At 41.4% G+C, this 27,098-nt stretch overlaps 1 protein-coding gene and 1 pseudogene across 2 annotated transcripts; both read left to right on the top strand.

Annotated features, from left to right (window-relative positions):
* Positions 1–209: 209 nt before the first annotated feature.
* Positions 210–16,411, top strand: LOC120403895 (inverted formin-2-like). Of its 2 annotated transcripts, none has more exons than XM_039535822.1 (13): positions 210–350; positions 893–954; positions 2,845–2,947; positions 4,033–4,115; positions 5,333–5,433; positions 6,188–6,258; positions 6,420–6,527; positions 9,283–9,353; positions 10,847–10,964; positions 11,923–12,087; positions 12,700–12,802; positions 14,905–15,045; positions 15,445–16,411. In XM_039535822.1, exons 1-13 carry the CDS (start codon positions 219–221, stop codon positions 15,471–15,473), a joined length of 1,287 nt encoding a protein of 428 aa, XP_039391756.1. In that variant the 5' UTR covers positions 210–218; the 3' UTR covers positions 15,474–16,411. The 2 variants fall into 2 exon arrangements, with proteins under 2 accessions (XP_039391756.1, XP_039391755.1); XM_039535821.1 differs by having other exon boundaries at positions 2,833–2,947.
* Positions 16,412–18,848: 2,437 nt separating this feature from the next.
* The window catches only part of LOC120404956, a 30,344-nt pseudogene continuing 22,094 nt past the window's right edge, over positions 18,849–27,098 (top strand).

Here is a 27,098-nt window from a genome sequence, read left to right as displayed (position 1 = left end):
GCTGCTGTCTTCAGTTTATTTAATTACAAATGGCTGTAGTTTTCCTGATCTAATTAGCCTTCAAACTTTTAGGATATTGTCTGTGGGAACTGCTGCTCTTAAATAATTTCCCAGTGTTTCGCTTTTAGTAAGTAGTATTGCTTTGAACATGATGTGCTGAGTTTTCAGATGTCTCTGTAGCCAGTCTTATTACCTTATCTTTTTCAGAAAGTCGCTCCATGTGGGCTTCAGTGACCAGCAGCAGCGATGAAGTTATAGAGCCTGATTACACAAGTATAGAGCAACTCTTCTGTGTTTCACAAACAAGCCCCAAGGAGACAGCAGTACCCAAAATAAAGGAACCAAAAGAGGTACTTGGGTATGCCTCACTTCTGGCTATGGCAAAGATCATGGAAATGGCTCACCTAAAATGAAAGACTCTTATTTTTAGTTGTCTCCTGTGTTTTTATACGATAGTTGACTCTTTATTCTTATTAGCCTTTCATAATGCAGTAAGATGCCAGGGATATATTTCCTCCCCATGCCTTGATAGCATATGGCATATGCTTTTAAGGCATATGATAGACAGTGTTACAGTAAACAATATTCCATTAGTGCCAATGAAGGTTAGGTGCAGTCTTGTGGGTGGGTACTGGCAGGGAGTCAGGCATGCTGGGGTACTCTGCCCCCTTAGTCTTTGGACAAATGGTTTCTCCTTTCTGTGCCTCGGTTTCTCTAGCTGTAAGCAGGAGATTATACTTGCACTCCTTTGTGAATTGCTTTGAGCTTAATTTATGAAAAGTGCCATGTAAGTAATATAAACCAGATACACTAAAATAAAAAAGCCCTTGCCTATATTTTATTAAAATCAAGGAAAACGTTTCTTCTCATCTGATTGCGTTTTTTGACACAGATCACATTTATAGATATGAAGAAAAGCCTCCTCTTGAACATATTTTTGAAGCAATTTAAATGGTAAGATTTGAAGAGTACCTCATTACTGAATAAAATACAACCATGGTATGCAAATCAATTCAACAGAAATATTTTAATCCCCTAAAATACCTTTAATAGTGAGTCAAAATGTGTTTTCTTTTAAAACAGTAACGTGCTTGGCAATATATTCCTGGACCAAGTCCAGGATTGTGCTATAGGACCTAAGGGTGAATAGGCTAAGCATCCAGACAGGGAATATTCATACAGAATAACAAAGGAATCTTTCAGATTGGTGCATCTGATGGGCATTAGTGACATAAATGTTAATTGCTGACATCAAACGTGCATGGAGATTCCTCACTGGAAGTTCTAAATCCGTTTAATAATTTAAAGAAACACTTCAAGTAATTTAGACCCAAAACATAGTCAGTCTTGAGTCATCTTTTCTTTCAAGAGGAAAATACCCTACTAGTTAATAGTAGAATGTTATCAAAATCATGGGCTGAATTAGCCCATGGGATGCTGTGAAGGGAGGAGATCGCTGCAGGTCCTTGACTAAATCTCTTCCACAGAGATTTCCTCACATGGTGAAGGTGCACTTTCTCCCCACACACACACACACACACACACATACCCACCATGTAACAGGACATCTCCACTGGAGCCACACTGCAATGTATTCCTACTGGGCCATGGTTACTCCAGGACCCACCTTTAAGAGGAAATTGGTACCATGGAGGGAATGTCCCGGAAAAGATAACTCAGCCCCAGCCTGTATTAACTTAGTATAAACGCTGCGCTCTGTGTGTGATGTAGGGGAGGGAGGGTGGACAGAATGGCATGTAGCCCATCCAGTCGCTGCTTCCTCCCTCTGCATGGGCCCTAAATGTAGAGAGTGGCCCACATGGGGTCAAAGAGAGGTCGGAATGGTGTTGCAGAGCTAGCTGAGCCTGCCCTTCCGTTTGTGAGCGACGAGATCCACGTAAGCGTGACCTCTTCTGCTCTCAGCTTGGTGGTCATGCTCTACCCCAGTTAGTCTAGTAGCTGTGGTTTTGCAGAACCAACTCCAGAATTTTTTGGATTCAAGTCAAATGTATCTTGTTTCACCAAGTTTGGGACAGCAGGGAGAGGTCAAGAGGGGGTTCGGATAAAACATTCTGGTTTGGGCCCATCCCAAACTAGTGAAACGTCTTCATTAAAGCAGAAGGAGAGTTGTGTTTTGCTTTGACTTCTCTGAAAGGTGGCGGGGGGAGAAGGGAGAGGAGGAAGCTGGCGGGGTGAGACTCTTTTCCTATGATACTGGAAACTCAACCAAATGGAGCACTCTAGGTTCAGCATGCAAGCCAAGTGAAGTTCAAAATGTTGCCGAGAAACATAAACAAACAGTCAGGGGCGGATCTAGGAATTTGGCCGCCCCAAGCACGGCGGCATGCCGCAGGGGGCGCGCTGCCGGTCCCGCGGCTCCGGGGGACCTCTTGCAGACGTGCCTGCGGAGGGTGCGCTGGGAGGGCGGCAGGTGACTCCAGTGGACCCTCCGCAGTCATGCCTGCGGAAGGTCCGCCAGAGCCGCCTGCCGCCCTGCCGGCAAAATGCCGCCCCAAGCGTGCACTTGGCGCGCTGGGGTCTGGAGCCAGCCCTGCAAACAGTGACAAATACATTAGGCTTCTAAAATTCTTCCTGTTTTAATCATCTAAGCAGGAATGTACCAAGAACCTATCTTGACAGTTTCCCTCTTAGTATCATCCTATTTTTCTAGCACACCTATGATCCTAGAAGTAAAGGCAAGGTAAGCGCAGTAGAGGGGGAAAAGCAGTAATGTCCATTTGACCTTGATCCATTACTGATACAATGTTAAGCTGCAGAATCAGTTCCTCTTATTTTTGGCTTGTTACTCCTAGTTCTACTGTAGCTTTTAAGTCTTTCCTGCAGCTCAAATGAGGAGGTTGCTAACATGATTGAGAAAGGGGACAGGACCAAGTTTGATGCTGACACTCTGAAGCAGCTAATGAAGCTACTGCCTGAAAAGCATGAGGTATTGACACTATTTATTAATTCTTACACATCTACAGTGTGCTTGGTTCTGTATAAAATACAGACGAAGTCACAGTCCCAGCTCTTAAGATCTCACATTGTATGGGACAGATCCTGCAACTGGATCCAAGGGTGCTCTAAGAGGTAATGTGTCTTCCCATCTGGAGCTGATTGCAGGATCTGGCACTGAGACAAAGATTAGAGAACAGCACATTGGGAGATTCAGAGTGGATATCATTTAAAACACTGGGTTTAGCACAGTGGTCCTTTTAAATTGGCTGGGTGATAGTCAGGGCCGGCTCCAGGCACCAGCTTAGCAAGCAGGTGCTTGGGGCGGCCACTCCAGAGAGGGGCGGCACGTCCAGCTATTCGACGGCAGGGTGCCTCACTCTCGCTCCCACTCAGAACGAAGGACCTCCTGCTGAATTGCCGCAGGTCACGCTCGTGGCTTTTTTTTTTTTTTTTTTGGCTAGAGCCGGCCCTGGTGATAGTCTAATGTTAAAATATGTTAGCACTGTGGTTTGCAACCTCTTTTCATTTGCAGACCCCTAACATTTTTTGAATGGAGGTACAGATCCCTTTGGAAATCTCAGACTGTGGTCTGCTAACCACAAGTTGAAAACTTTTGTTGTTTGGTAACGACCCCTTAGACATAGTCTGCAGACCCCCAGAGGTTCATGGACCACAGGTTAAAAACCACTGTGTTAGCATATATATGCTTCTCTAAAGAAGACAAATTTCCAGAGGGACTTTAAGTTCAGAAGTGGCTGCCTAACTTGGGTGTATATTAATATTCATTTGTCCGGTGATAGATCCTCAGACCCCCCAGGCATGGACCAGGACCCCATTGTGCTGGGTGCCATACAACACAGAACAAAAGAATGGTGTAAGCTCTTTAGAGCAGAGACCATCTATGAATTTGCACTCACAAAATGGTCCTTGCATGCCCAATTGCCCACCTTGTCCATTGAAATACTCATTGATATGTGCAGCATTAGGCAGTCACTTTGAAAAGTGGGCTCTGTGAGTATGGAATGCAATTATCAAATGCAGTTATTAGTGTTAACGGATTTATTTCCTTGTTAGATAGAGAACCTGAAATCCTGCAAAGAAAAAGCAAAACTAGCAAATGCAGACCAATTTTATCTCCTCCTCCTTGGGATTACTAGGTAAGGGAAATCTTCACTGATTTGTGTGTGTGTGTGTGTGTGAGTTTCTCTCTCTCTCTCAACATGGATCATCCCTGGGGACTAAGCCCACAACACTAGACGCATGTGCCTCTCCTGCTTCACCTTAAGTAACAACTCCTCTATTTGCAGCTGTAGTCGACTCCTCTCTTCTGTGCACCAGCCACTGTCAAGGGTCTCATAATATACACTAAATACTGGATTATGTGTGTGCCAGGCAGTGTTTCACCAGAGGAACAGCCTTCCTGAATTAACTGGGCAGACTGGCAGACGTACAGTCATCTTTGTACTATTTATGAGAACACTGTGATTCACCCACGAAAGCTCATGCTCCAAAACATCTGTTAGTCTATAAGGTGCCACAGGATTCTTTGCTGCTTTTACAGATCCAGACCAACACGGCTACCTCTCTGATACTGTGATGTTGTAAATTGTAGTGGTGTTCTACAAAAAATCTGAAGGTTTGACTATTCTTCATTCACAGAGAGACTGTTTTTAACATTCTGCAAAATGCTGTAGAAATGTAGTTTATATCAGTCTCAAACTGCATTTATTGCTTTAAAATAACCCTTTTAAAATGCTTTCTTGGCTATTCCAACATTTGTATACATTACTGTGGATCACTGTGCATCACTGAGAAGGATTCAGGATTTCCGTGCTGGCAAATACTGCCTCTCATTTAAGAGGAGAAGCACAAACCCCAGACAAAGCTGTATAACAGGAAGCAGTGTGGTTTAGTGGACTCGGACTCAGGAAACATGGGTTCTATTCCCAGGTCTGCCACTTGCCTGCTGGGTGACCTTAGGCAAGTCATTTCACCTCCCTATGCTTCAGTTTCCCCATTTGTAAAGCACTTTGAGATCTACTGATGGGAAGTGCTAGGTATTATTATTTTATTACCATAACTGCTATGATGTGTTTTTCTTGCATAGGTTGCAATATGATGTTGCCTATGTGGGTTTTTTGGTGGGAGGGGGCATGATAATTGTTTATAGGACACTTGTCTAAATGCCTAAAACATTTGATTTATTTGTTTGATTTATTTGTAATCTAATCCAATGAGGGAAATATCTCACATGGTGGCATTAAGAGAACAAGATAACCCTTGCTCTGGTCTTAGTTCAGCAATGTGTTGCTGTCATGCTAGACATGCTTCAGCTAAGCACGTCTGTATTACTTGCATTGACTTTCTCTTTTAGCTACCAGTTGCGAATTGAATGTATGCTGTTCTGTGAAGAGACAAGCAGTCTGTTGGATTTGCTATGGCCTGAAGCACAAATGGTCAGGAGAGCCTGTGAAAGTAAGTGAGATGCAATTGTATCCATGCTTTGTGCTAAAAGCCAAGTGAAAACTCACCATTAGTTGAAATGAAATGGCACCTAGGCCAAATGAGTCTCTTATTATCGAACAGGAAGCTCTGTGGGAGCGCTAGCCACAGATTCCAATTTCTGGAATAATGCAGAACTGCAATTTGTACAGTTCAGCTGTGAGATGGAACACACAGAATGGGGGAATGATTCTAGCAGATTGTGAGTAAAATATAGGTGTGCTGACTAACTCCTACCAAAGATCTCCACTAGTGAGGGGGAAGGTCCCAAATTCTGTATATAGACCGTTTGTTCTTTGTTTTAATATAGGCTCTTTTTTGTGTGTGCAAAAACCATCACTTTTTTTAACCATTGGGAACATGCACAGAAAAACATGTGATGTTGACCCTTTTGGTTTGATGCACTTCAGAAATTGTTCAAGCAGTTCTTCCTCCTATTGATGAATTTAAACACAGACATATTCTAAACTAAAAGGGAAGATCAACTTTCCACGCAACTATACAATCCAAGCCTACTTGGGCCACTTTTATTCAACTTATTTATTCCTGCTTCTTTTTGCACTGGGACAAACGAATCCTATGCCTGGCATGTTTCCAAAGCCATAAAAATACTGGCCCTGCATAATCTGATAAAAGCCTTTGTGCAAGCCCTGTTTAAACATCAGGAAAATCCAATTTCAAAGTCCTTCATTGAATTTATTTAAACCATCCATTTTAATTTTTTTAGCACTTCTTACCAGTCACCGGCTGCCCATTTTCTGTCAGTTGATTCTTAAAGTTGGAAACTTTCTGAACTATGTAAGTAAGGCTTTTTTAAATCTTTACATTTTTATAGATGGCAAAATATAATTGCAATCCAGTCTCCTGTGTATGTATAAAATAAAAATAACAAAAATTGAATAATGGAGCTTTATTTTAAGGTGAAACAAGGATTTTATTTTATTTTATTTATCTTTTAGGGGCGTCACACTGGAGATGCTGGTGGTTTTAAAATTAACACTTTGCTCAAACTAACTGAAATCAAAGCGAACCAAACTCCTATTACTCTGCTCCACCATATTTTGGAGGTACCACTGCAGTTTCTTACTGGGAAGTTAGCCTTGCAAGTAATATATTTCCAGATGTACAATCAGCTAATGTTAATGTGCTCTAATTTAAAATGTACCTTACTTACATTTTAAGATCTGCTCCTGTACCTGTTGTTGACAATGGGAGCTTTGCCATTGATCTCAGTGAGGACAGGATCAGTACCATCTAAATTATACCAAGGTCCTATTCTTGACTTAACATATAAATGGCCATACTGGGTCAGACCAATGGTCCACCTAGCCTAGAATGCTGTTGTACGACAGTGGCCAGTGCCAGATACTTCAGAGGGAATGAACAGAACAGGGGAATTTATCAAGTGATCTGGCCTCTGTCATCCAATGCCAGCTTCTGGTAGTCAGAGGCTTGGGGACATACCGGAACATGAGGTTGAATCCCTGACCATATTGGCTAATAGCCATTGATGGACCCATCCTACATGAACTTACTTTTTTTGAACCCACTTATATTTTTGGCCTTCACAACATCCCCTGGCAATGAGTTCTACAGGCTGGCTGGGTGTTGTGTGACGAAGAACTTCCTTGTTTGTTTTAAACCTGCTGCCTATTAATTTCATTAGATGACCCCTGGTTCTCATGTGAAGGGGTGAATAACAATTCCCTAGTCACTTTCTCCACCCATTCATAATTGTGTAAACCTCTAAAATATTGCCCCTTAGTCAGGGGCAGATGAGGGTTTTGTGGGGCCCCTGGACCAGAAGAAGTGGGGGCCTCTCCCCACCTCTTCTGCTTGCAGTCCCCCCGGGCTCCTTCTGGGGTGCAGGGGCTTGCAGGAGTGCTGGGTGGGTGGAGTGGGGCAAGCCCCCGTGTCCCACTCCCCGGCTGGAGCACTGGGCAGGTGGACTGAGGCAAGCCCCCATGTCTCAATCCTGCTCCCTGGCAGGAGCGCCGCCTGGGTGGAGCTGTCAGAGTGTGAGGGCTCCCATTTTTCTGGGGCCCCACCCAATTGGCTTATGTGCCACTGCCCTTAGTCATCTCCTTTTTTCTTATCTGAACAATCCCAGGTTTTTAACCTCTCTTCATATGCCCTCTGTACCATGCCCTTAATCATTTTTGTTGCCCTTCTCTGTGTTCCAATTCCAATATCTTTTTTGAGATGGGGTGACCAGAACAGCCCACAGAATTCAAGGTGTGGGTGTATCATAGATTTATATAGTGGTTTTATGATCTTATTTTCTATCCCTTTCTTAATGGTTTCCAACATTGTTAGCTTTTTCGACTGCTGCTGCACATCGAGTGAATGTTTTCAGAGAATCACCCACAATGACTCCAAGATCTTTCTTGAGTGGCAACAGCTCATTTAGAGTCCATCATTTTGTATGTATAGTTGGGATTATGTTTGCCACTATGCATTACTTTGCATTTATCAGCTTTGAATTTCATCTGCAATTTTGTTGCCCAGTCACTTAATTTTGTGAGATCCCTTGATAACTCTCCATAGTCAGCTTTGGACTTAACTATCTTGAATAATTGTGTATCATCTGGAAACTTTGCCACCTCACTGTGTACCTCTTTTCCCAGATCATTTATGAGTATGTTGAACAGCATTGCTTCCATATGTTGTTCCATATGAATATGTGGAACAGCACTGGTCCTTGGGGTGGGGGGGACCCTGCTAATTAATTTCTGAAAACTAACCATTTATTCCTACCCTTGTTTCCTATCTTTTAACCAGTTACTGACCCATGAGAGGACCTTCCCTCTTATCCCATGACTGCTTAATTTGCTTGAGACCCTTTGGTGTGAGACCTTGACAAAGGCTTTCTGAAAGTCCAAGTACACTATACCAATGGATCACCCTTGTCCACGTTCTTGTTGACACCCTCAAAGAATTCTAATAGATTGGGGAGGCATGATTTCCATTTCTAAAAGCTTCTTTAATGTAATATCTCCTTGCTGCTCCTTTTGTCGTCTCCTCCTATCTTTGCACCTTCATTCATGCTATTCTCAAGCTAGGGCCAATCTGCCAAATGAAATGAATTTTCTGTCCTCTATTAGTGAGAGACAGAAGGTCAGGTTCTTGCATTGCATGGGATGGCTAGTGAACATTGGCCACAAGCCCTGGCAAGCATCACCCCAGTGAAAGGTGATCCTGCAAGTGGCATAGAGCCGGAACAGAGGCTTGTATGGCCCACATTCTCTCTGGTGCTGGCAAGGCAGGAAAAGGAGGTGTGGTTAGAAGAAAGATGTCTTCAGAATGCTCCTTTTCTATGCCATTCCTGGATTGCATTTTTTGCCCCCTTGTAGGTGAAATAGACCAGCGCAAATCAGAACAGTCATCAGGTTGCTTTGTCAACACAAATGGAGAGCATCTATAGGAACACACTAGGGTCAGAGCAATTCAAAGAAAACTTTACTCATACACCTCTGATTTGACTTCTATGCATTTTGGCTCTGCCCAAGAAATCTGCTTCAAGAAGAGTTTCTTGTTAGGTATGTGGAGGATCTAGCATGGAGCACTTACTATAAGATGCAGCATTTATCTTATATGTACCAATTATCAGATTACAACATAGTAGAGTCCGATATACTGATACTCCCCGTATGTACAACTATGAGACTGTTTAAGTCAGTGGAGTAATAATAGGGTTAAACTTATCCCAATACATGTAAACCATACTTTCTCAGTTCTCACTTTTTAAAATTAAGTGTCTCAGTGCCCACATGTATAAGGAAATGCACCATACAAAATAAACAAATTTCACTTACATTTTAGGAAGTTGAAAAAAACCACACGGATCTACTACAGCTTCCCAATGACCTTGAATGTGTTTCAAAGGCAGAAGGGTATGACCTTTTTTTTTTAATCTTTAATGTGGGAATCATAAAAGTACTTAGTCACATAAACCCCAGACTTAGGTGCCTAAAACAGGAACGTAGGCACTCAAGTCCCAGTTTTGGCTCTACTGCAATCCACAAAACTCCTGTTGAACCCTGTAGACACCTAAACTTGCTCTGAGTCTATGTTTCCAGAGTCAGATTTCCCAAGGTGCCTATAATTCTGCCTCTGAGCATGTGCACTGCTGCAGACTGCCTAATCCCCCAAAGTGATTTCACAAACCAGTGGAAGCTGGGCATTTGGCTGCATAAGTCATATGCAAGGCCTGATCTGACCAGTATGCATGCTCAGAGGCATCCTGCTGGATCGGGTCCGATTCAAAATCTGTCTGGATGAGGGGTTGCTGCCATCTGCCTTATAACTTTGTAGCTCAGTGGTTGGAGCACTTGCCTGGAATATGGGAAAGCCAGGTCCCATTTCCCCCTTCTCAGGCACAAGTGAAGAAAGGATGTGAACAGGGGGTTCTCACCTCTCAAGAACCACTGAGCCATGGGATATTCTGAGGTGGGGCTCCCTCAGTTTCTCTTGCTAAAGCTATTCCACTATGGATAAATAATGAAAGAAAGACTGGACCCAGGTCTCTCCTTTTAGGGGGGTGACCATAACCACTGGATTACAGAGTAATTTTCTTTCTCTCTTTTGCCCAGTGACTAAGTATTTATCCAAAGAGGAACACAGTCATTGAGGGAAACGCCACATCAGAATTAACATTATAATTAGTGCTGATTTATGCTATATGCATTCATAGAAACTCTATGGTATTCTAGGAGTCTGATGTTTTCCTTGCAGCTAGTCACTGAGAGAAACTGTAAATCTGGAGATGGACTCACATAGTCAAGCAGTTGCTAAACGATTAAATGCAAAGAGTGTATTAATTTTAAGAAAATAGGGAGCATTTTGGTTTTAGCTTAAATTCTGAAGAAGTAGCTTGCTAATGCTGTTGGAAGGTAAAAGTATAAATATCCCATTACCTAAAGCTGAAATATGAGTACTGTTAGTATAAATATGCTCATCATATATTTATTAATTTAATGGTATTGGGGTTAAGCCACTCGGTGAGAATTTTCAAAACAAATTTGCAAACCAAAAACCCTGTTGATTTAAATAGATATCCAGGTTTTCATCTGTAAATATGAAAGGAGGGGTGGCTTTAATGCTGCTTTAGCGGTTTACGTTTGGATGTACAGTACAATTCTGCCTCACGTTATGTGGATACAATGCTTTGCCTACCATGAAGGGATAATCAGAAACTGGAAGGTATGTTGGGGCCCCTATGCTGCTGCCACATATGCTTTTGAGGTTCCCCAGGAACACAGAAGTCCACCCATTGGGATGCTTTTGCAGGATTGGGATTTTACATCCTTCCTCTGTTAACAAAACAGGCTAGTCATTATATTGTTTGCAATCCTCTTGGTTTACAACCTTCCTGTGGAATTTTCAGAACCAACTTTGAAGTTATGAAGGCAGAGGCAGATGCCCATTTAAAGAAACTTTTGAAAATTGAGCATAACATGTCATCAATAGATGATTTAAAAGCACAGTATGGAAAATCTATTCAAGTAAGTGACATGGGTCTGATCCATCTCATGCTTCCCTCTTCCAAGATGTCATATATCTCTAGGAGATCACAAACAGGTCAGAAGAAGGGGTGTACCTTTAAACCTAGATGGGAGGAAGGTCCTGAACCCTTTTTCAGAGTTTATGTGCAGTCACAGTATGGAAATGGTTGAACCACTGGTCCATTTAATCCCCCTCAAAAGCTAAAATTAAGCCTAGTATTCTACAGTATACAGATGTATCACTGTGGCATGACATCTTCTAGAAAAGCAGAGGAGTTATTTGTGTTGTGGTTTTTTTGTTTTGGTTTGGTTTTTTTACTTGAAAAAACTGCTCACATTCCTGAAGAACAGAAAGGTTCTTTTGCATGCATTTATAAGCATTGATTATCATGGGTCCAATCTAACTCTGCTTAACTTAACATAACAGGATCAGGCCCTTCCTATGTTTAGAAAGTAGGTGCATCTTAAACAAAACTAAACCTTTGTATATGTATTGCACATCTCCAAAGTAAATAATTCGCTATCACACCATCCTTCAGAGCCTGTCATATTAGAGAGAGTCTTAAAGCAGGGTAATATTAATTAAGGGCAGGGAGACAGTCATGTTCCTCATAAATCTTCTGCTTAGCCATGTAATGCTGGCCAAGAATGCCAAGTGGTCATGTTGTGACTGTGAGACTACATGATGTGTTAAGGGTAGGCGAGGTTCCCCAATAGTTACACATTTTTGAGGAAAACAACAAGTAATGTAATTACAAGTAAAGTAGCATACTGTAACTAGTTCTAACTTTCCATGAATTGCTGTTTCCAAAGCAAGCAGTACTTAGAGTTCTGTCTGATTTTCTAAACGCTATTGCGTTGATTTGTTAACTATTTTGCCCCTCCCCTTGAGACTTGCGGGTAATTGAGATGCATGTTGCTTTTAACCTCAATAAATTGCATTGTAAATATGTCTCAGGGCCATATAAACGGTTTGAAGGAACTGGAGGAGGAGCTTGCCGCCATTAAAAAGAAGAAGGCAGAACTTGCGGACTACCTCTGTGAAGATCGAAACAAATTGTCATTACAAGATGTGTTTAACACAATGAAAACCTTCAGGGATTTATTTATCAAGGCACTAAAGGTGGTTTACACTTGTGAATAATTAGGGCTACATTGTGATTTGAACTTATCACCCATGCATGGAAGTATGAATTCCCCTTCCCTTCTAGGCCCTTTTACACCAATATATCGGCTACCCAGACCTTGGATCTCAGTGCATAGGAGTGAATGGGGCTATTCACCTGCTTATGTTCCCCCCACCTCCAAGCAGGTGTGCAGAGAATGGGTGAACAAACTAATACAAAAATCCGCTATTTGTTACAAAGAATTAAGGACGCTCCAATCTCTTGGGTTCTCCTTAAAATGACCGGCTGGCCTCAGTGAAGTAAAAGCTAGCGATGTGTAAAAGTGAGTAAGCAAAACTGATACATTTTTAGAAGGGAGTAAAGATCTTACTGAATAGCAAGACTCAAAACATGGTAGGCAAGGCCTACCCGGTGTTTACTCTGAACAGCCTTCATTCTACCACTCATCCCAACAGCCCAGTGACTGAGCCACAGCAGTGGGTATCAAGTGAAGAAGCATGTTTGGAATAGCTTTTGCTTATAATTGCAAATATCTCCGTCAGCTCTTCTCCAGTTAACGTTTATCTCAGATGTTTTATTTCACATTCTATCTGGATGTTTGGATGTAGGAAAACCAAGAAAGGAAGGAACAAGCTACAAAGGCAGAGAAAAGAAAGAAACTGCTTGAAGAGGAGGAAGCTAAGCGGCAAAAAGGAGAATATGGAAATATCAGTAAGTCTCACAAAAGTATTTTGGAATTATTTGCTACTTTAAAGGACAATCTGATTTGTGACCAAAAAAGCATTGGTTAATTTTCTAAGTCCTTGGCATAGTTATTCCATCAGATATGGAAGAAATTTAAAAAATACTAATTTTGAAGCCCTTTTCACACAAGGATGATAAAAATGTACACACCTCTTTTCTTATACCCCTCACAATGGGGCTAGAGCTGAAAATAATCACTCACGGTAAACAATGCATTAGCAGAAATAGAGGCTAATTTCAGTTTGGAGGCTTCTGATTTCTTTGCATTTCTTTTAACACTCATTTGCATCTTTTTAGGATATGAGTCTGTTAAGGAATATTTGAAACTAAGCTGTGTTGGGCAAAGCACATGTTACTCTTCCCATTCTCCTCCTCCTTTTTTTTTTCCCCCTGATTAGGGCTCTGATTCAGCAAATGCTTAAAGTTAAGCACATGCTTTGCGGAATAGGAACTGGATGACTTGCATTCTTAAACTTAAGTATGCACCTAAGTGATATGCATTTTTAGTGTAAACGTGTGCATGTGTAAATTTAAAATTCCATTCATATTTTAAGTTCATTTTACATGAAGGTTTGCGTATTAGCACAGCCGAACGGGATTCATGTAAATGTTTGATTGGATGTTCACACACACACATTTTGCATTTTTCAACAAGCTCTGAGTAAGAATCTGTGACCAAAAAAGCTCAGTTCTTCTTTAGTCCTATTCGTTTTAATATCATCTGTTCCAGTTATTGATCTTTAGAAACTTCTAAAGAAAAATCTGAATTTTGATAACCAACCACAAGAGGGCCAAGATTGTCATTGGACAGACTGTATTTCCAATATGTTGTGTCGTTAGCATGTAACAGTACATTTAATGTAAACTAATATTTAATATAGTCTTACTAATTAGAATAATCTACATTTTACTGTAAATAGAAAAAGTAATTTAATATATTGGAAAGTTACTTAAATATAAAATTAAGAGTGAAATTTACCCGCCATGCAGAGAGACAGCACAAGGCCCTCTGCACCATTTAAGCTCTCCAAATTGGGTTTAATAAGGACTCAAGTGGCGTTGGCCCAATGCATCAAGGTGAATTTCATCCTATATGGGTATAACAGAACAAGGACAGAACAAGGAATAATGGTCTCAAGTTGCAGAGGGGGAGGTTTAGGTTGGATATTAGGAAAAAACTTTTTTTCACTAGGAGGGTGGTGAAGCACTGGAATTGGTTACCTAGGGAGGTGGTGGAATCTCCTTCTTTAGAGGTTTTTAAGGTCAGGTTTGACAAAGCCCTGGCTGGGATGATTTAGTTGGGAATTGGTCCTGCTTTGAGCAGGGGGGTGGACTAGATGACCTCCTGAGGTCCCTTCTAACCCTATTCTATGATAACTCAAACATGAGTTGGAAATCTTGACTGCAGTTTCTTCTTCAATATTTATTGCAGAAAATTGTGCCTAGCTACTTCAGCACTTGTGGGCATTCTTAGCTGCAATTCCTATTCACATTGAGTTTTATTAAAGTAAGCTGGGGGACTATCAGCTCTGATAAAGTTAGAACCTGGGTGTTTGTCTTATTTAAACTCCTCTGAAAACTCCCATCCTATGTATACACCTAGACATTTTAGAATCATGGTAATGGTGTTTTGGGTTTTTTGTTTGTTTTTAAGTAGATGAACTAGATTTTTGTTTTAAAGAGGAAAAATTGGATGGCAATGGATTAGGTGAAGTCCTATTAGCATGTACTGACCAGATTCTTAGGCCTTGATCCAGCAGAGAGTTAAGCACATGCTTAATTTTGCTCAGTGAGTAGTTCTATTGGAGTCAATGAGACTACTCATATTGTATAAAGTTAATTAAGTGCATAAGTCTTTGCAGGATTGGGACCTTAATCTTTGATTTACTGACACAAATGACTGTCACAAGTTCCTTCAAGCCAATATCTGGTTTCTGTATCTGTGCATATAATTGAGGATCACATGTCTGCAGATGACAGACAGGCCCTTAGCTGTAGCTGTCTCTCAGGATTTCAGAGCGCACTGCATCAAAGTATTTTGATATGTATTATAATCTCATTCTTTATAGTTCAAAAAGGAGATGTGAGACCAGAAGCATGTGTCACTGATGCCTTATTAGTAGATATAAGGAAAGGCTTTCAGCTATGGAAAACTACTAGGAACAAGTCTGAGCCAGAAATTGTTCCCAAAACCTCACCTACTGAAACTGGTAAGAGTACAGATCCAACTGCACCTGCAATGTGGCTACAACTATTAAACTCCAGTCTTCCATTGCACAATGCTAAAAAGATATAAGTTAGGATTTTCAAAGAAACCCAAGGGAGTTAGGAAGTTAGCTCTAGGGTGACCAGATGTCCTGATTTTATAGAGACAATCCCGATTTTGGGGTCTTTTTCTTTTATAGGTTCCTGTTGCCTCCCCCATCCCGATTTTTCACACTTGCTGTCTGGTCACCCTAGCTAGCTCCCTTTGAATGTCAAAAGAATTTAGGTACCTAGCTCTTTTAGGCTACTATTGAAATCTCAGACATAAGTGATTTTATTTGCATTATTTTTGATGCTTTATAATGGACAAGAGATTCTTTCTCTGCCGCTTCATTTTTCTTTAGCTTCTGTTACTTCAGCTTCCATTACCTGAAGTTACCAGACAGTTACATTGTTGAAGTGCATCACACCAGCTTGCTTCAAGGAACTAGTCTATATATTATGTGTGCGAGATGCTGAAATATTTGTTTTGCTTTAGTTAATCAAGGGAGAAAGATGAGCTTATTTTAATGAAAACATGCATATGTGCACTTTCCTATTATTTCTTTTGTGCCTTATTAGTTAGAATTTTATATGAACTAATTTAATTACATGTCTTGTATTGCCAATATTGAAAAGAATGTCTTTCATATCGGACTGTCTAATGACAAGTGTAAGCAACACACATCTGGTGGTAACTTATATTCAACTTATTTTTATACAAAAACTAGTAGCAGAAAGTAGAATTCCATTAAATTGATGAAAAGCAATACAGAGTTCAACGTATGGTACAGAAGTTCCACTGAATTATAAGGGCCTATTCTGACATCTTTGTGCTCTCAAACCAGTCACTGACTTCTAGAGCTGCAGAAGCAAACCCCAAAACCAGTTTCTTAAGCAGTGTTAATTTTTTAATGAGGGCCGAATTCTGCAGCCCTTAGGCAAAATTCCAATTGTCTTCAGCAAGAAAGGACTTCAGCTTTTGTTCCTTAAATAATAAGCTCACAGATGTCAAAATGGTCCGTATCAATTGGAGAAGTGTGACTAATTGCCCACCCTTATCTACTACTTACAATGGTGGAAGAATCCAAGCTGCAAGTGAAACCAGTTGAAGGGAAATGTAGTTTTGTTGTTTGCTTCTTGTTTCCTCTTTGATCATTGATTTGCAGTGATAAAGTGTAGTGTGGTGAAAAAGTACAAAGAATAGGCTGCAGGAAACAAGACACAGAAACTGAGTGTCTGATAATTAGTACTTTGAAATATAATGTAAAATAGAATCTTGACTGTTTATTAATGGAGCATTGTTTAAAAATAGGTATACATTGTATTGTTTTCTATTTGTACTTGATGCATATTTTGTCTTTGTTCATCTCAGTACAATGCTAAACAAAGTTGCCTGTTGTATATGTTTTGTTTTCTATTAAGAAAAAAATGGTCACGGTAATTCTTTTACTAAACTGAGCCCTCCTGGTTTCTCTAAGCACACCCCTTAGGTCTCAGGCCTCTAGAGGTCACCTGTCTCCCAGGGTGGAATCATATGGTTCTCTCACTATCAGACCGGGCTCTGGGTTGCAGTCCCTTAGTACTAACTGTGATTATCTCAGCTGGTCTGACCTAGACACAGACCCTGCAGTCCTGTATCTTCCAGGGCAATGACAGTTCTAATCAGTGACCAAACAGCTTTCTGAAAGCAAAGTATCATTTATTTACAACAAAAGAATTTCAGAGAAAACATATGTTGAAAACAATGAACCACCCTATATATATGTCTGCTTACAAGGTATCTAACCATCTCACTCATGGGAACCCTGGAAGGACTAATTCCTAAGACTCTTCCACAGAGCCCCCTCTCTGTCAGCTTGTGTCCCTGTCAGAGTTCACTGGCAACACCCTGCACAGCCCCTGGCAACTCACCCCCCTTCTTTTCCTCAGAAGGTTTTTTAACTGTTTAGTGTTCTTTTGATCTCTAGCCTCCAAGCCTGATATAACAGCTGCGTCACTTCTGCCTAGTCAGAGCCTGGAACCCTGCCATTGTTTGGTAACTGTCCCCCAGTGTTTGCTGGGATGTTGCTTATCTGAAACCATTGTGTTGCCTTCCTGTTTATTCTTCCTGTAGTCCCCTATTAAGCATTCATACAGGAAAGTCTAGTAATTCCAATATACAATACCTTCCCCTCACTGACCAGTCACATATCATGTTCATCAAATGATTGTTTCTATACATCATTACATATCAGCTCCATGTCTGTTACACTCCCTCTCATCTTTTCTTGAATGCTTTGACAGGTAGGGAATTAATTTCAATCTCAACTTCCTTAACTATTATTGTTAGGCAGAAGACTTTGAGGAAAAACCTCAGTGTAGACAAGATTGTGTGTGTGCATATGAGCCTAAAGAGTTCTAAATATACTAGGAGTCTTGTAATTTCTATAGAAAGTGTGAAGATTGTGTGCTCCATCCACCAGATCCTACAAATTCATATGGGTCCATGTGACCAAGAAAGTTTAGTATTCAATATACACCAAGCCACACCCACACAATGATGGAGAACCAGGTGCATGAGACTGGAACGTGTTCTGTGCTCTTCCATCCAGCTTTCCCTCAGCAACATAGCCCCATGTGTCTCAAGCCAAAAGCTGTTATGTCCATTCCCTCCCAACCTACACACACGTACACTGACACAATCCCTTGCGTCTCAGGTATTAATGTGCTGGAACAATTTGTATAGCGGGGGTGTTGAGAGCCATTGAACCAAACTGTAAACCTTGTATATAATGGAAACCACTTCAAGCTAAGGGGTGCGGCAACACCCCCCACACCTCTAGTTCCAGCACCTCTGGCCCTGTCTACCACAGGCTGGAGTGTCTGTCTGTCCCCAGTCAGGGATGTCACTTGCTATGGGGAAAAGGTGGCAGTTGCCCTTCTGACATTTATTCCCCCCTCCCCTGACTTTGAATAGGTCCACATTTACTTTTGGCTCCACCACCACCACTCCAGCCTTTTCAGGATATAATAGAATCATTTATAACGTTATATATGCTGACTCACCCTTATCACCCTCCTCCCACAGACAGTATTTGCCTGAAATGATGCCCCTGTCCCCAGTGACATAGCCTCATGTGCCTCAGTCTGTAGTGTGTGTGTGTATGTGTGTGTCCAGTGACAGTCCCTGATGCCTCAGGCTGGAGAGGGAGTATGTGTGTGTGTGTGTGTGTGGGGGGTGTCCAGTAACACAACCCCTGGTGCCTCAGGCTGGAGAGGGAGAGAGTGTGTGTCCCCAGTAACACAACCCCTGGTGCCTCAGGCTGGAGAGGGAGAGAGTGTGTATGTCCAATAACACACAACCCCTGGTGCCTCAGGCTGGAGAGGGAGAGAGAGTGTGTGTCCCCAGTAACACAACCCCTGTGCCTCAGGCTGGAGAGGGAGAGAGAGTGTGTGTCCCCAGTAACACAACCCCTGATGCCTCAGGCTGGAGAGGGAGTAGGTGTGTGTCCCCAGTAACACAACCCCTGATGCCTCAGGCTGGAGAGGGAGAGAGAGTGTGTGTGTGTCCAGTAACACAACCCCTGGAGTATGTGTGTGTCGGTGTAGTGTGTCTAGGAACAGTCCCGTGTGTGTGTGTGTCTGTCCCGAGCCGGTCTCGGAGTCCGTGTGCCCCTCACTGCCCGCCCCCGCCCCTCCCGCGGTCCGGGCCATGGGCAGGCGGCTCGCGCGTCAGCGCGCGGGGCGGGCTCGGGGCTCGGCTAAAGGGGCGGCGGGCCCGGCCGGCGGGGTAGGGCGCACACAGCTGGGCTCCGGGGCGGGCGGCGCTGAGCGAGCCAGGCAGGCCCCATGGCCGCCAGCCGGGCCTCCAACGGCCGCGCCGCGCACCCCAGCGGGGGCTGAAGCGCGCGCGCACCGAGCCGGCCGGCAGCAGAGTGACCGTGGTGCTGGGGGCGCAGTGGGGGGACGAAGGCAAAGGGAAGCGGGTTGACCAGCTGGCCACCGAGGCGGATATCGTCTGCAGGTGCCAGGTGGGTGCAGGGCGGCGGCGGCCGGGAGCGGGCCATGGTGGCTCGCAGGGGGTTGGCTCCGCGGCTCTCTTCTGCTCTTTGGCGACTTGCTGGGCTCCTGGCGTGTTTACCCTGGTGCCTTTACTGTTCTCTTCGCTCCGATTTTCCGTTTCTCTTGGTCTCGCTTTTCTTTGGCTCTTGTTCTGTCTTTTCACCCCTCTGGCATCTTCTCTCCTCTCCTTTTCCCGGATCCCTTTTCTCTTCCTCCCTCTTATCTGCCTTTCGGTCTCCCCTTTTCTCTTTCTATCTCCAGTTTTTTTAATCTTATCTTATCTTATCATCTATCTGTCAATGATGCTTTCTCTTTATTTGTCTATCTCTGACTATCTCTGATATTTCTCTTTATCTAGCTCTGATCTTTATCTGTCTCTGCCATCTCTGATATCTATCTCTGATATCTTTATCTTTCTGTCTCTGCCATCTCTCCATCTCTGATATCTATCTCTGATATCTTTATCTCTGTTTCTGCCATCTCTTTGCCATCTCTCCCAGTCTCCCTAATTTACCATCTCTCTCTGTCTTTGCAATCTCGTTCTGCCATCTCTGTCTTTGCAATCTCGTTCTGCCATCTCTCTCTCTTTCTCCTCTTTTCTTTTCAGCACATTCTCATTGTTTCTCTCTCCTCCTTTCCCCCACTCTCTCATTCCCTGTTTTACTTTCTCTCCCTTGCCTCTGTGCTCGAGGAGGAGGTGTGGTTCTTCCCCAGGACCGAGCTGGGACCCTTCCCCCTCCTCTGGTTGCACATTGAAATGTCACTGGGAAAGAAAAAGTCCTGAACTATAAATATAAATAGCTGACTGTTCATGATAAGAGACACAAGATCCCGATGTTCAGACAGGCATGGGCCGTGTCTGAGCAAGGCGTCTGCTGCCGTCTGCTAGCGGCCCATCGGCTGGCTGGGGAGGGGATGCATGCAGCAGGTGTCAGATGATTGCCTAAGGTGACCAGAGGTCGGAGCAGCTAGAGTTTCCCGGTGGCCTGCCCTCTCCCCTCCTTGCACTGTGTCCTCATGATCCATGGATGCTTCCTCTTTGGAAAATTCATCGGGCTGGGTTCTGCAGGAGCCCTACATTTCTGTGATTATATGTAGCAGGTCCCAAGATCTTTCGTTTAGCAGCCATTTCCACTCAGTTGACCACTTGCACTTAATGGATTTAATTCTGTTCCAGTTTTGTTACTGTGTAAGGGAGAAATTACTAACTAGTTCAAAGTTCAGAGACTGGTCACTAATAAATCTTAAGTATCAGAGGGGTAGCCGTGTTAGTCTGGTTCTGTAGAAGCAGCAAAGAATCCGAAGACTTGCATCCGAAGAAGTGGGTATTCACCCACGAAAGCTCATGCTGCGAAACGTCTGTTAGTCTATAAGGTGCCACAGGATTCTTTGCTGCTTCTAAGAAATCTTAGGAGTTTTCTTCAGTTTTGCGGCCATGTGTTTTGGATGGGCAGATCTTGTTTCCTACAGAATTACTTGAAAGGCCTTTTAAAAATCTTTTGAAATAGAACATATATAGTGAAAATAGAGAAAGGAAGTAGCCACTTGAAGTGTTTCTGTGTGGTTATGGAACTTGTTACACTGCTTTGCTTAGATTTATTTCTGATTTGGTCCGAATACTAAATAGAGTATAGTTCAAAGAGGCTCAAAACACAGAGATTTGTTTAGTATAAACTAAAGAATGTGGACATTGTATCCAAATATACATAATCTTATTTACTTAAAAAAAAGATAGTCAAAGCATGAATCATGAAAGTGTTTATGCAAATATACATACTAATGCTTATCTGAGGAAGAGCTCTGTATAGACGGAAAGCTTGTCTCTTTCCAACAGAAGTTGGCTCATTAGAAGATATTGCCTCACCCACCTTGTCTCTCCGTTATCTTTTAACTGTTATAATAAATCTATACATTTTATTCTGATTGTATTCATACAAGTTCAGCTCAGTTAACAGGTTATATGAAATGTTTCTGTTTTAAAATGCACAATGGGCAAGCAGTGAAAAGCACTGATATCCTTGAAACTGAGATAACCCCAAGGACATTTCCTAATTAAATATGTTAAGTAAATAAACTTTGACACATGAGTTAAATATTAAGAATGTGGGTAAAGTATTTTCAGTTGGTATGGTAAGCTGCTGGATCTTGAATCACCTTGGGAGGTTTTCCTACAAATGGAGACTAATGAATGTGCATTCAGATGAATATACTTAAGGTTCCTCCACAAGTTTCTCTGTAAACTTTTATAGGCAGCAGTGTATACCCTGGTTTTAGAACCACTTTAGGAGAGTGGGGTAGGGAATTGGCTTGAAAAGCTTAAGACTGGATCTGGACACACACTTTATTTAGGCCCAAATCCTGCTTAATTTTACTGCTGTCACTACTACCACCACAGATGGTAATAAAGTTAAGCACAGTGCATATATGGCTGGAGGATTCGGGTCTTAATGGGTGGTGGTTGAGGGAAGACTTTAATCATTTTGAAGGGAAAAATAAAATCAGAATAGCAATTTTTTATATTTGAGTGGCAAAAAAGTAGAAGTAGACAGCTTAAGGTGCTTTAAGTGGTATTTTTCCAAATAAAATATTTAAAGTGCTAATCTTGATTACAAATTTGCTATTTAGAGGACAACATTTGAAAAAGATTCTATCAACTTAATCATATATTGTGAATAAATCATTGTAGCTTGTGTTAATAGTAACACTATAGATTATAAAAATGGAAAGAATTTTTAAAATCCTGTTTAATTTTGACTGTCTTGTTTCTTTACTATTTGCATATGTTTCATCATTGGCAATGAAAATCAAAGAAATCTTTTTCGCTTTTGTTTATAGTCAGTTTCACATTCAAGGAACCAGTCCTGTAAACACATAAGCATATGTGTGACTTTACTCATATGAGAATTCAGTGGGGATTGCTTATGGCAGTAAAATTATACACATGTTTAAGTGTTCGCAGAGTCAAGGCCCGGATTCTCAGTATGGTAATGTTTGGTTTACAGGCTCTGGGCATATACAACTGGCACTTGGGTTGTTCAGGACTGCATTAGTAAATAGCAGGGTGGATTTGATTTAAAATTTAAATCATGATTTAAATCATAGTCAGGAAGACTTGATTTAATCATGGATTTCTACATAAAAGTGCATTCTTGTTGGTTATTATAACCTTAATACATATTCTTCACAATCAGAGATAGATGTAGGTTTCATTTTTAGAAGGTACACACTATACATTTTTTAAGTGAATTATTTTGAAAACTTTTCAGATTCGTTTTACAGCTATATCAGAAAATGAATGATTGTTTGGTTATTTCATTTACCAAAGGTAATTGAAGCAGACATTTATGAAGTAATTGAGAGGTGAACTATCTCAAATTCAACAGGTTAATTGTTAATATTTGGAGGATTTTCTTGCCATGCTGTATTAGGAGGAGAACATCACCAGACAGACATTTGAATTGTTTTATTTAACTAAAACAACAATGTTAAATATTCTGGATTTTTTTCTTCAACAGCAAACATATAATATTTTAACAAAACAAGCATATGAATTTTTGAATTTAGTTATTCAGGTTTTTTAAAATCAGGTTTGTTTTTGTTAAAATTGTTTTTAACTAAAATAGTTAAATGAAATCTTAAAAAAAAATTGACAATGTCACACAGGTCAACATGAGAAACTTAAAATATTAGCTTCTGCAGCTAACTTAGTCATCTTCACCTTCATTTTCCTGTTTATTCATAATCTGGAAAAGAAAAACAAGCTTTCTTGCTTTTTCAGGTCCCAAATGATTTCTCAATTTGGAATGAATTAGTCCAAAAGAAGAAAATATTCTTTCTATACCAGCAGAAGAAGCAACTGCTGTTAGAAGTGAGATCATCACTTCAATAGTCTCTGAATCCAAGTGCTTAAGTGACTTCCACCAGTTCACTGGTGTGACTTTCTTTAAAACATCATCAGCGAACATATATTTCTTGAATGGTTCACCCTTAGCTCTGAAGTTTATTATGGTTGGCATTATGGAGGGATGATTGTTGGATGTCCATGTTATAGCCAACTCCTCTTCTTCAGCAGTTAAGATTTGACCCTGGTACTGAGTATTGAGAATATTTACACAAAAATGAGCTGGATATAGTACTTGTCCCATTCATTTGTTTTTTTTTTAATGCTTGTAATTTAACTCTGTCATGCACATTTTTCTTTTTAAGATTTCACTCAGTTCCTTCCAAATTTCAACAGCATCAGCAATAAAACAGCTATTTCCCTGCATTTTGTTCAAGGCTACAGAAATAGGCTTCAGGGTACTCAGCTTGTTTTCAACATTTCTCTTAAGGCCAAAGTTGAGAACTTTGGCTGTGACAGTACCATCTATTTTTTCACAATTTTGTTCACAAACTGTCATTTGTGATTAAGCCAGTTCTTGATATGTGCTCAAAACAGTCCACTACTGAGTTCCATCGCACGTCTTGTGGGAGAGTTAGCTTGGTTCCTCCCACTTTTTTTCAGAGCAACTGCTGCAAAGTGGTTGTTACGGAAGTATTTTGCAATTTCAACAACATTAGCCTTTATTTCTGGAACACCGAAGTCTTTGGCTAGAAGATGCATCAAATGAGCACTGCAACCATATGTTATTAGCTTGGTACTCTCTTCTTTCTTCTCATCTCGGCTACATTTGCAGCATTGTCTGTGACGAAGCTGTGTACTAGACATTTGAATTTTTTGCACAGTTTATTACAGCTTTTACTGCTACTTCTTGTAAGTATTCTGCTGTGTGTGCATTTCCTGATGTATCAATTGTTTCTGTAAGGAAGACATTCACATACAACAGGATCATTGTGGACATTGCTCCACCCATCAAGACTCAGGTTAACAATTTTACCCTCTAGACCTTTTGCACACTGCTCGATTTCTCTTTCATACACTTTATCCAGCAATTTGCCTACGACATCTTCTCTGTTGGGTGGACTGTATCCTGGTCTTAATGACTGAACCATGCTAATGAAGTGTGGGTTCTCAATCATACGGAAAGGAGAGTTTGTTGCATAAACAAATGGGGCAATTTTTTCATCAATTACCTCTTTTTGTAATCTGCTGGTTCTTATCACAAACTTATCTATGGTTGTTTCTGGATGATGATGGAGATTTTTTTTTCTTTTTGCTACAGGTGATATACTGTGGCTATGTGACATACATGATGTGACTGAAACACTATCATTGGCAGATAACTCTGAAACTATAGAAAATGATGGTGATCTTGAAGGTGGATAGTCTTCAGAATCCTGTATGTTGAGGATGGATTCCCCTAAACAAAATAAGTCAATGCAGTTTTTTAATTAACATTACCATAATGCTCATTTAGTATTACTCATTGCATTCACTGACACTCCGTACTACTTTAAAGGTGCAATTGTAAAAGGAAGATCTGCCTATTTCAGCTCTTTTTTTTTCACAACTGCATCTAAAATGATAGTACCATAGAGTAACAACTATATTTTTTGCTCAAACATGAGAATTCAAGAATAGTCCAGAAGGAAGACAGGCACCCCTTAACAAAGAAGTATGAAATAAAAAAGTTTACCAACCTGAAGATCTTTCATGTTCAGACATGTTCCTTTCATCATCTTCAACGCAGCTTCCTCCTGAGAAGGAACACTTCTCATGATGTTGTTTCATTCGGGCAACCAGACCTTGCATTTCTTTGTTGCACTGTTTGCATTTTACATGCATGCTTGTCTTACCCACAGATAGAGGAACTTCATTAAAATATTTCCAAACTGGGTCTCTTTTACGGCTTGCTGCCATTATAAGTTTTCCCTTCTAGTGAGAGAAAGGTATGGTAGATCTCAAATCAATGAAGGCTACACTCAGAAAGACCTCAAGACTTCTGGAATATGCTGTTCAAACAGTTTCACTTTTGTTTCTACTGCCTGCTGTTCCTGCTCTGGCCCCAGTTCTTCTCCACTGACCAGGCCAAAGTCTCCTGATGGGAGAGGTACTGCAGTGGGCTTCACCCTAGTGGAACGACAGAGCCCAACATTGTCATACTGGGACACCTTCTCCTTTATTTTTGATGACCCCCACCACGCTTGTTTGGTGGAAGAAGCCCTGTGAAAACTATGGCCAGAACAGGGACTGACTGGCTCCTCCACCACCCATGTTTGGCAATTCGGCTCTGATACAGAATGGAATGAATCAGCCCAGCTCTATCAATTCCAGGGGAGATTACGTGAAGAGATCCAGGGTGATCTAGCTCGTGTGGAAATCCCAATCCACATAGATGCCTTGTCAGCCTTTTCATACCGATCGATAACAGGCTGTGCAAGCGAAGAGAAGAGAGGAAGTGCACTGCCACCTAGCTGATGTATCCCACTAGGCTTACATTACTACTAAAACCCATGAAGGAGAGGGTGCCATCTTCTCTTAGCACTTGTTTCTATAGCTATCCAATAAAAGGAATTTAAACTTTGTGTAAGTAATGGCACAGTATCAAAACTTAAAATTAGTTCTTTTAGCAGTTCTGGTGCTTGTGGTGATACTCACCCCGAGTCATATTTTCATAGTAGCAATAAATATATATACGGTACATCAGATCATTATAGATTTAGAACAACATAGTGACACAGCTGTTTTAAATTTAGGCCTCTCCTTTGGGTACCAATGAGATCATGTCAGGACCACCTGGATTATAAATACAGAACGAGAACGTCAGGTTTAAAGTTACCAAAGCTTCCTAAGAAAACAAGCCTAATTTCCAATATCATCTATAAAATCTACTAAATGTATTATCTGATATAATCATTAGACGAAAACAGCTGAAAATTAAGATCAAGTTTTATTTCATTTGTTGTGTGACTGGCTAGCTGTTACTAACTTATTTACAGATATCAGAAAACCAATGTTCATGTCCTTAGGTCATGTTACTCCCCACAGGAACATCACTACACTTCTGCAGAAGAGAAGGGCTAAAGATGAGGAGACATCTTATGCTGTTCTGGTTTTAATTCCTCGGTTCTGCTCATTTTCATGAGGTTGTCTAATTATCCTGTTTAGGACTTTGAGTGAATGGGCTGTAACAAACTTTGAATATGTTGTTTTCTTCCCATCTTCTGCAGCCCAGTTTTGGCGTTTTGTTCTAGGGGAAGAAGGGTTCTATTTACAACCAAGAATTATTTAACTTTACAAGTACGAAGTATGAAATACAGAGCTGCAGTTAAGGATATTAACTTTAGAAATATTTTGTGTATATTCTTTCACAGGTCAGAAGCTTTGCTCAGGTCTCAAGCTGTGTGTATTTGTATTTATTTATCATACTAACGATGAGCTCATTAGGCTTTAGAAGATTGAAACATTTGTTCTGATTTCAACATCTTAGCATTTAAAAAAATATATAAAAGTAGGGAGTTGCACACCTCGTAGCTTCTATAGGCCAAGCTCATTGCATGCACCAGGGGCTCCTAGTATCCCACCATTCCACCCTACAAGCTCCCTGTGTGTGACCCTCGCATCCCCTTCTGTTAAGGGACTCCCTGCAATCCACTCACATGCTAGGGGCTCTATGTGTGCCCCCCATCTCTCCCTCCCCCATTATTCTCTCCTCTTAAAGCAAGGGGCTCTGTGTGCCCCCCATTCCCCCATACTAGGAGCTCAGTGTGCATCCCCTTTTCCCCTCCCATCTCCTTTTTCCCTCCATGCCAGCCAGGGTCCCCCATTATTCCTGCATGCCAGGGGCTCCGTGCACTCACATTTCCCCATGCTAGGGGCTCTGTATGCCTCCTCCACTTCCCCAGTCCCTTCTTTTCCCCCAAACCAGGAGCTCTGCATGTACTTCCTTTCCCCCCGTGCCAAAGGCTCTCAATGCACCACCATTCTCTTTTTCCTCCTCCATCATGCTTTCCCATCCCCCCGCCTCCATGTTCTCCTTTTTCTTTCTTTCTCTGTCAATATTTTAAAACTGTATTGGGAGGATGAGAAGAGCTA

This window comes from Mauremys reevesii, linkage group 4 (genome assembly GCF_016161935.1).
Source record: "Mauremys reevesii isolate NIE-2019 linkage group 4, ASM1616193v1, whole genome shotgun sequence".
NCBI lineage: Eukaryota > Metazoa > Chordata > Testudines > Geoemydidae > Mauremys > Mauremys reevesii.
This window is presented reverse-complemented; position numbering and strand designations above follow the sequence as displayed.

Bases quoted from the DNA above. Each gene is read 5' to 3' on its own strand.
- LOC120403895 (XM_039535821.1), top strand. From the start codon at position 219: ATGTGGGCTTCAGTGACCAGCAGCAGCGATGAAGTTATAGAGCCTGAT. The intron at 6,259-6,419 runs GTAAGTAAGGCT...TTTATCTTTTAG, and splicing joins TTGGAAACTTTCTGAACTAT to GGGCGTCACACTGGAGATGC. The intron at 12,803-14,904 runs GTAAGTCTCACA...CATTCTTTATAG, and splicing joins AGGAGAATATGGAAATATCA to TTCAAAAAGGAGATGTGAGA.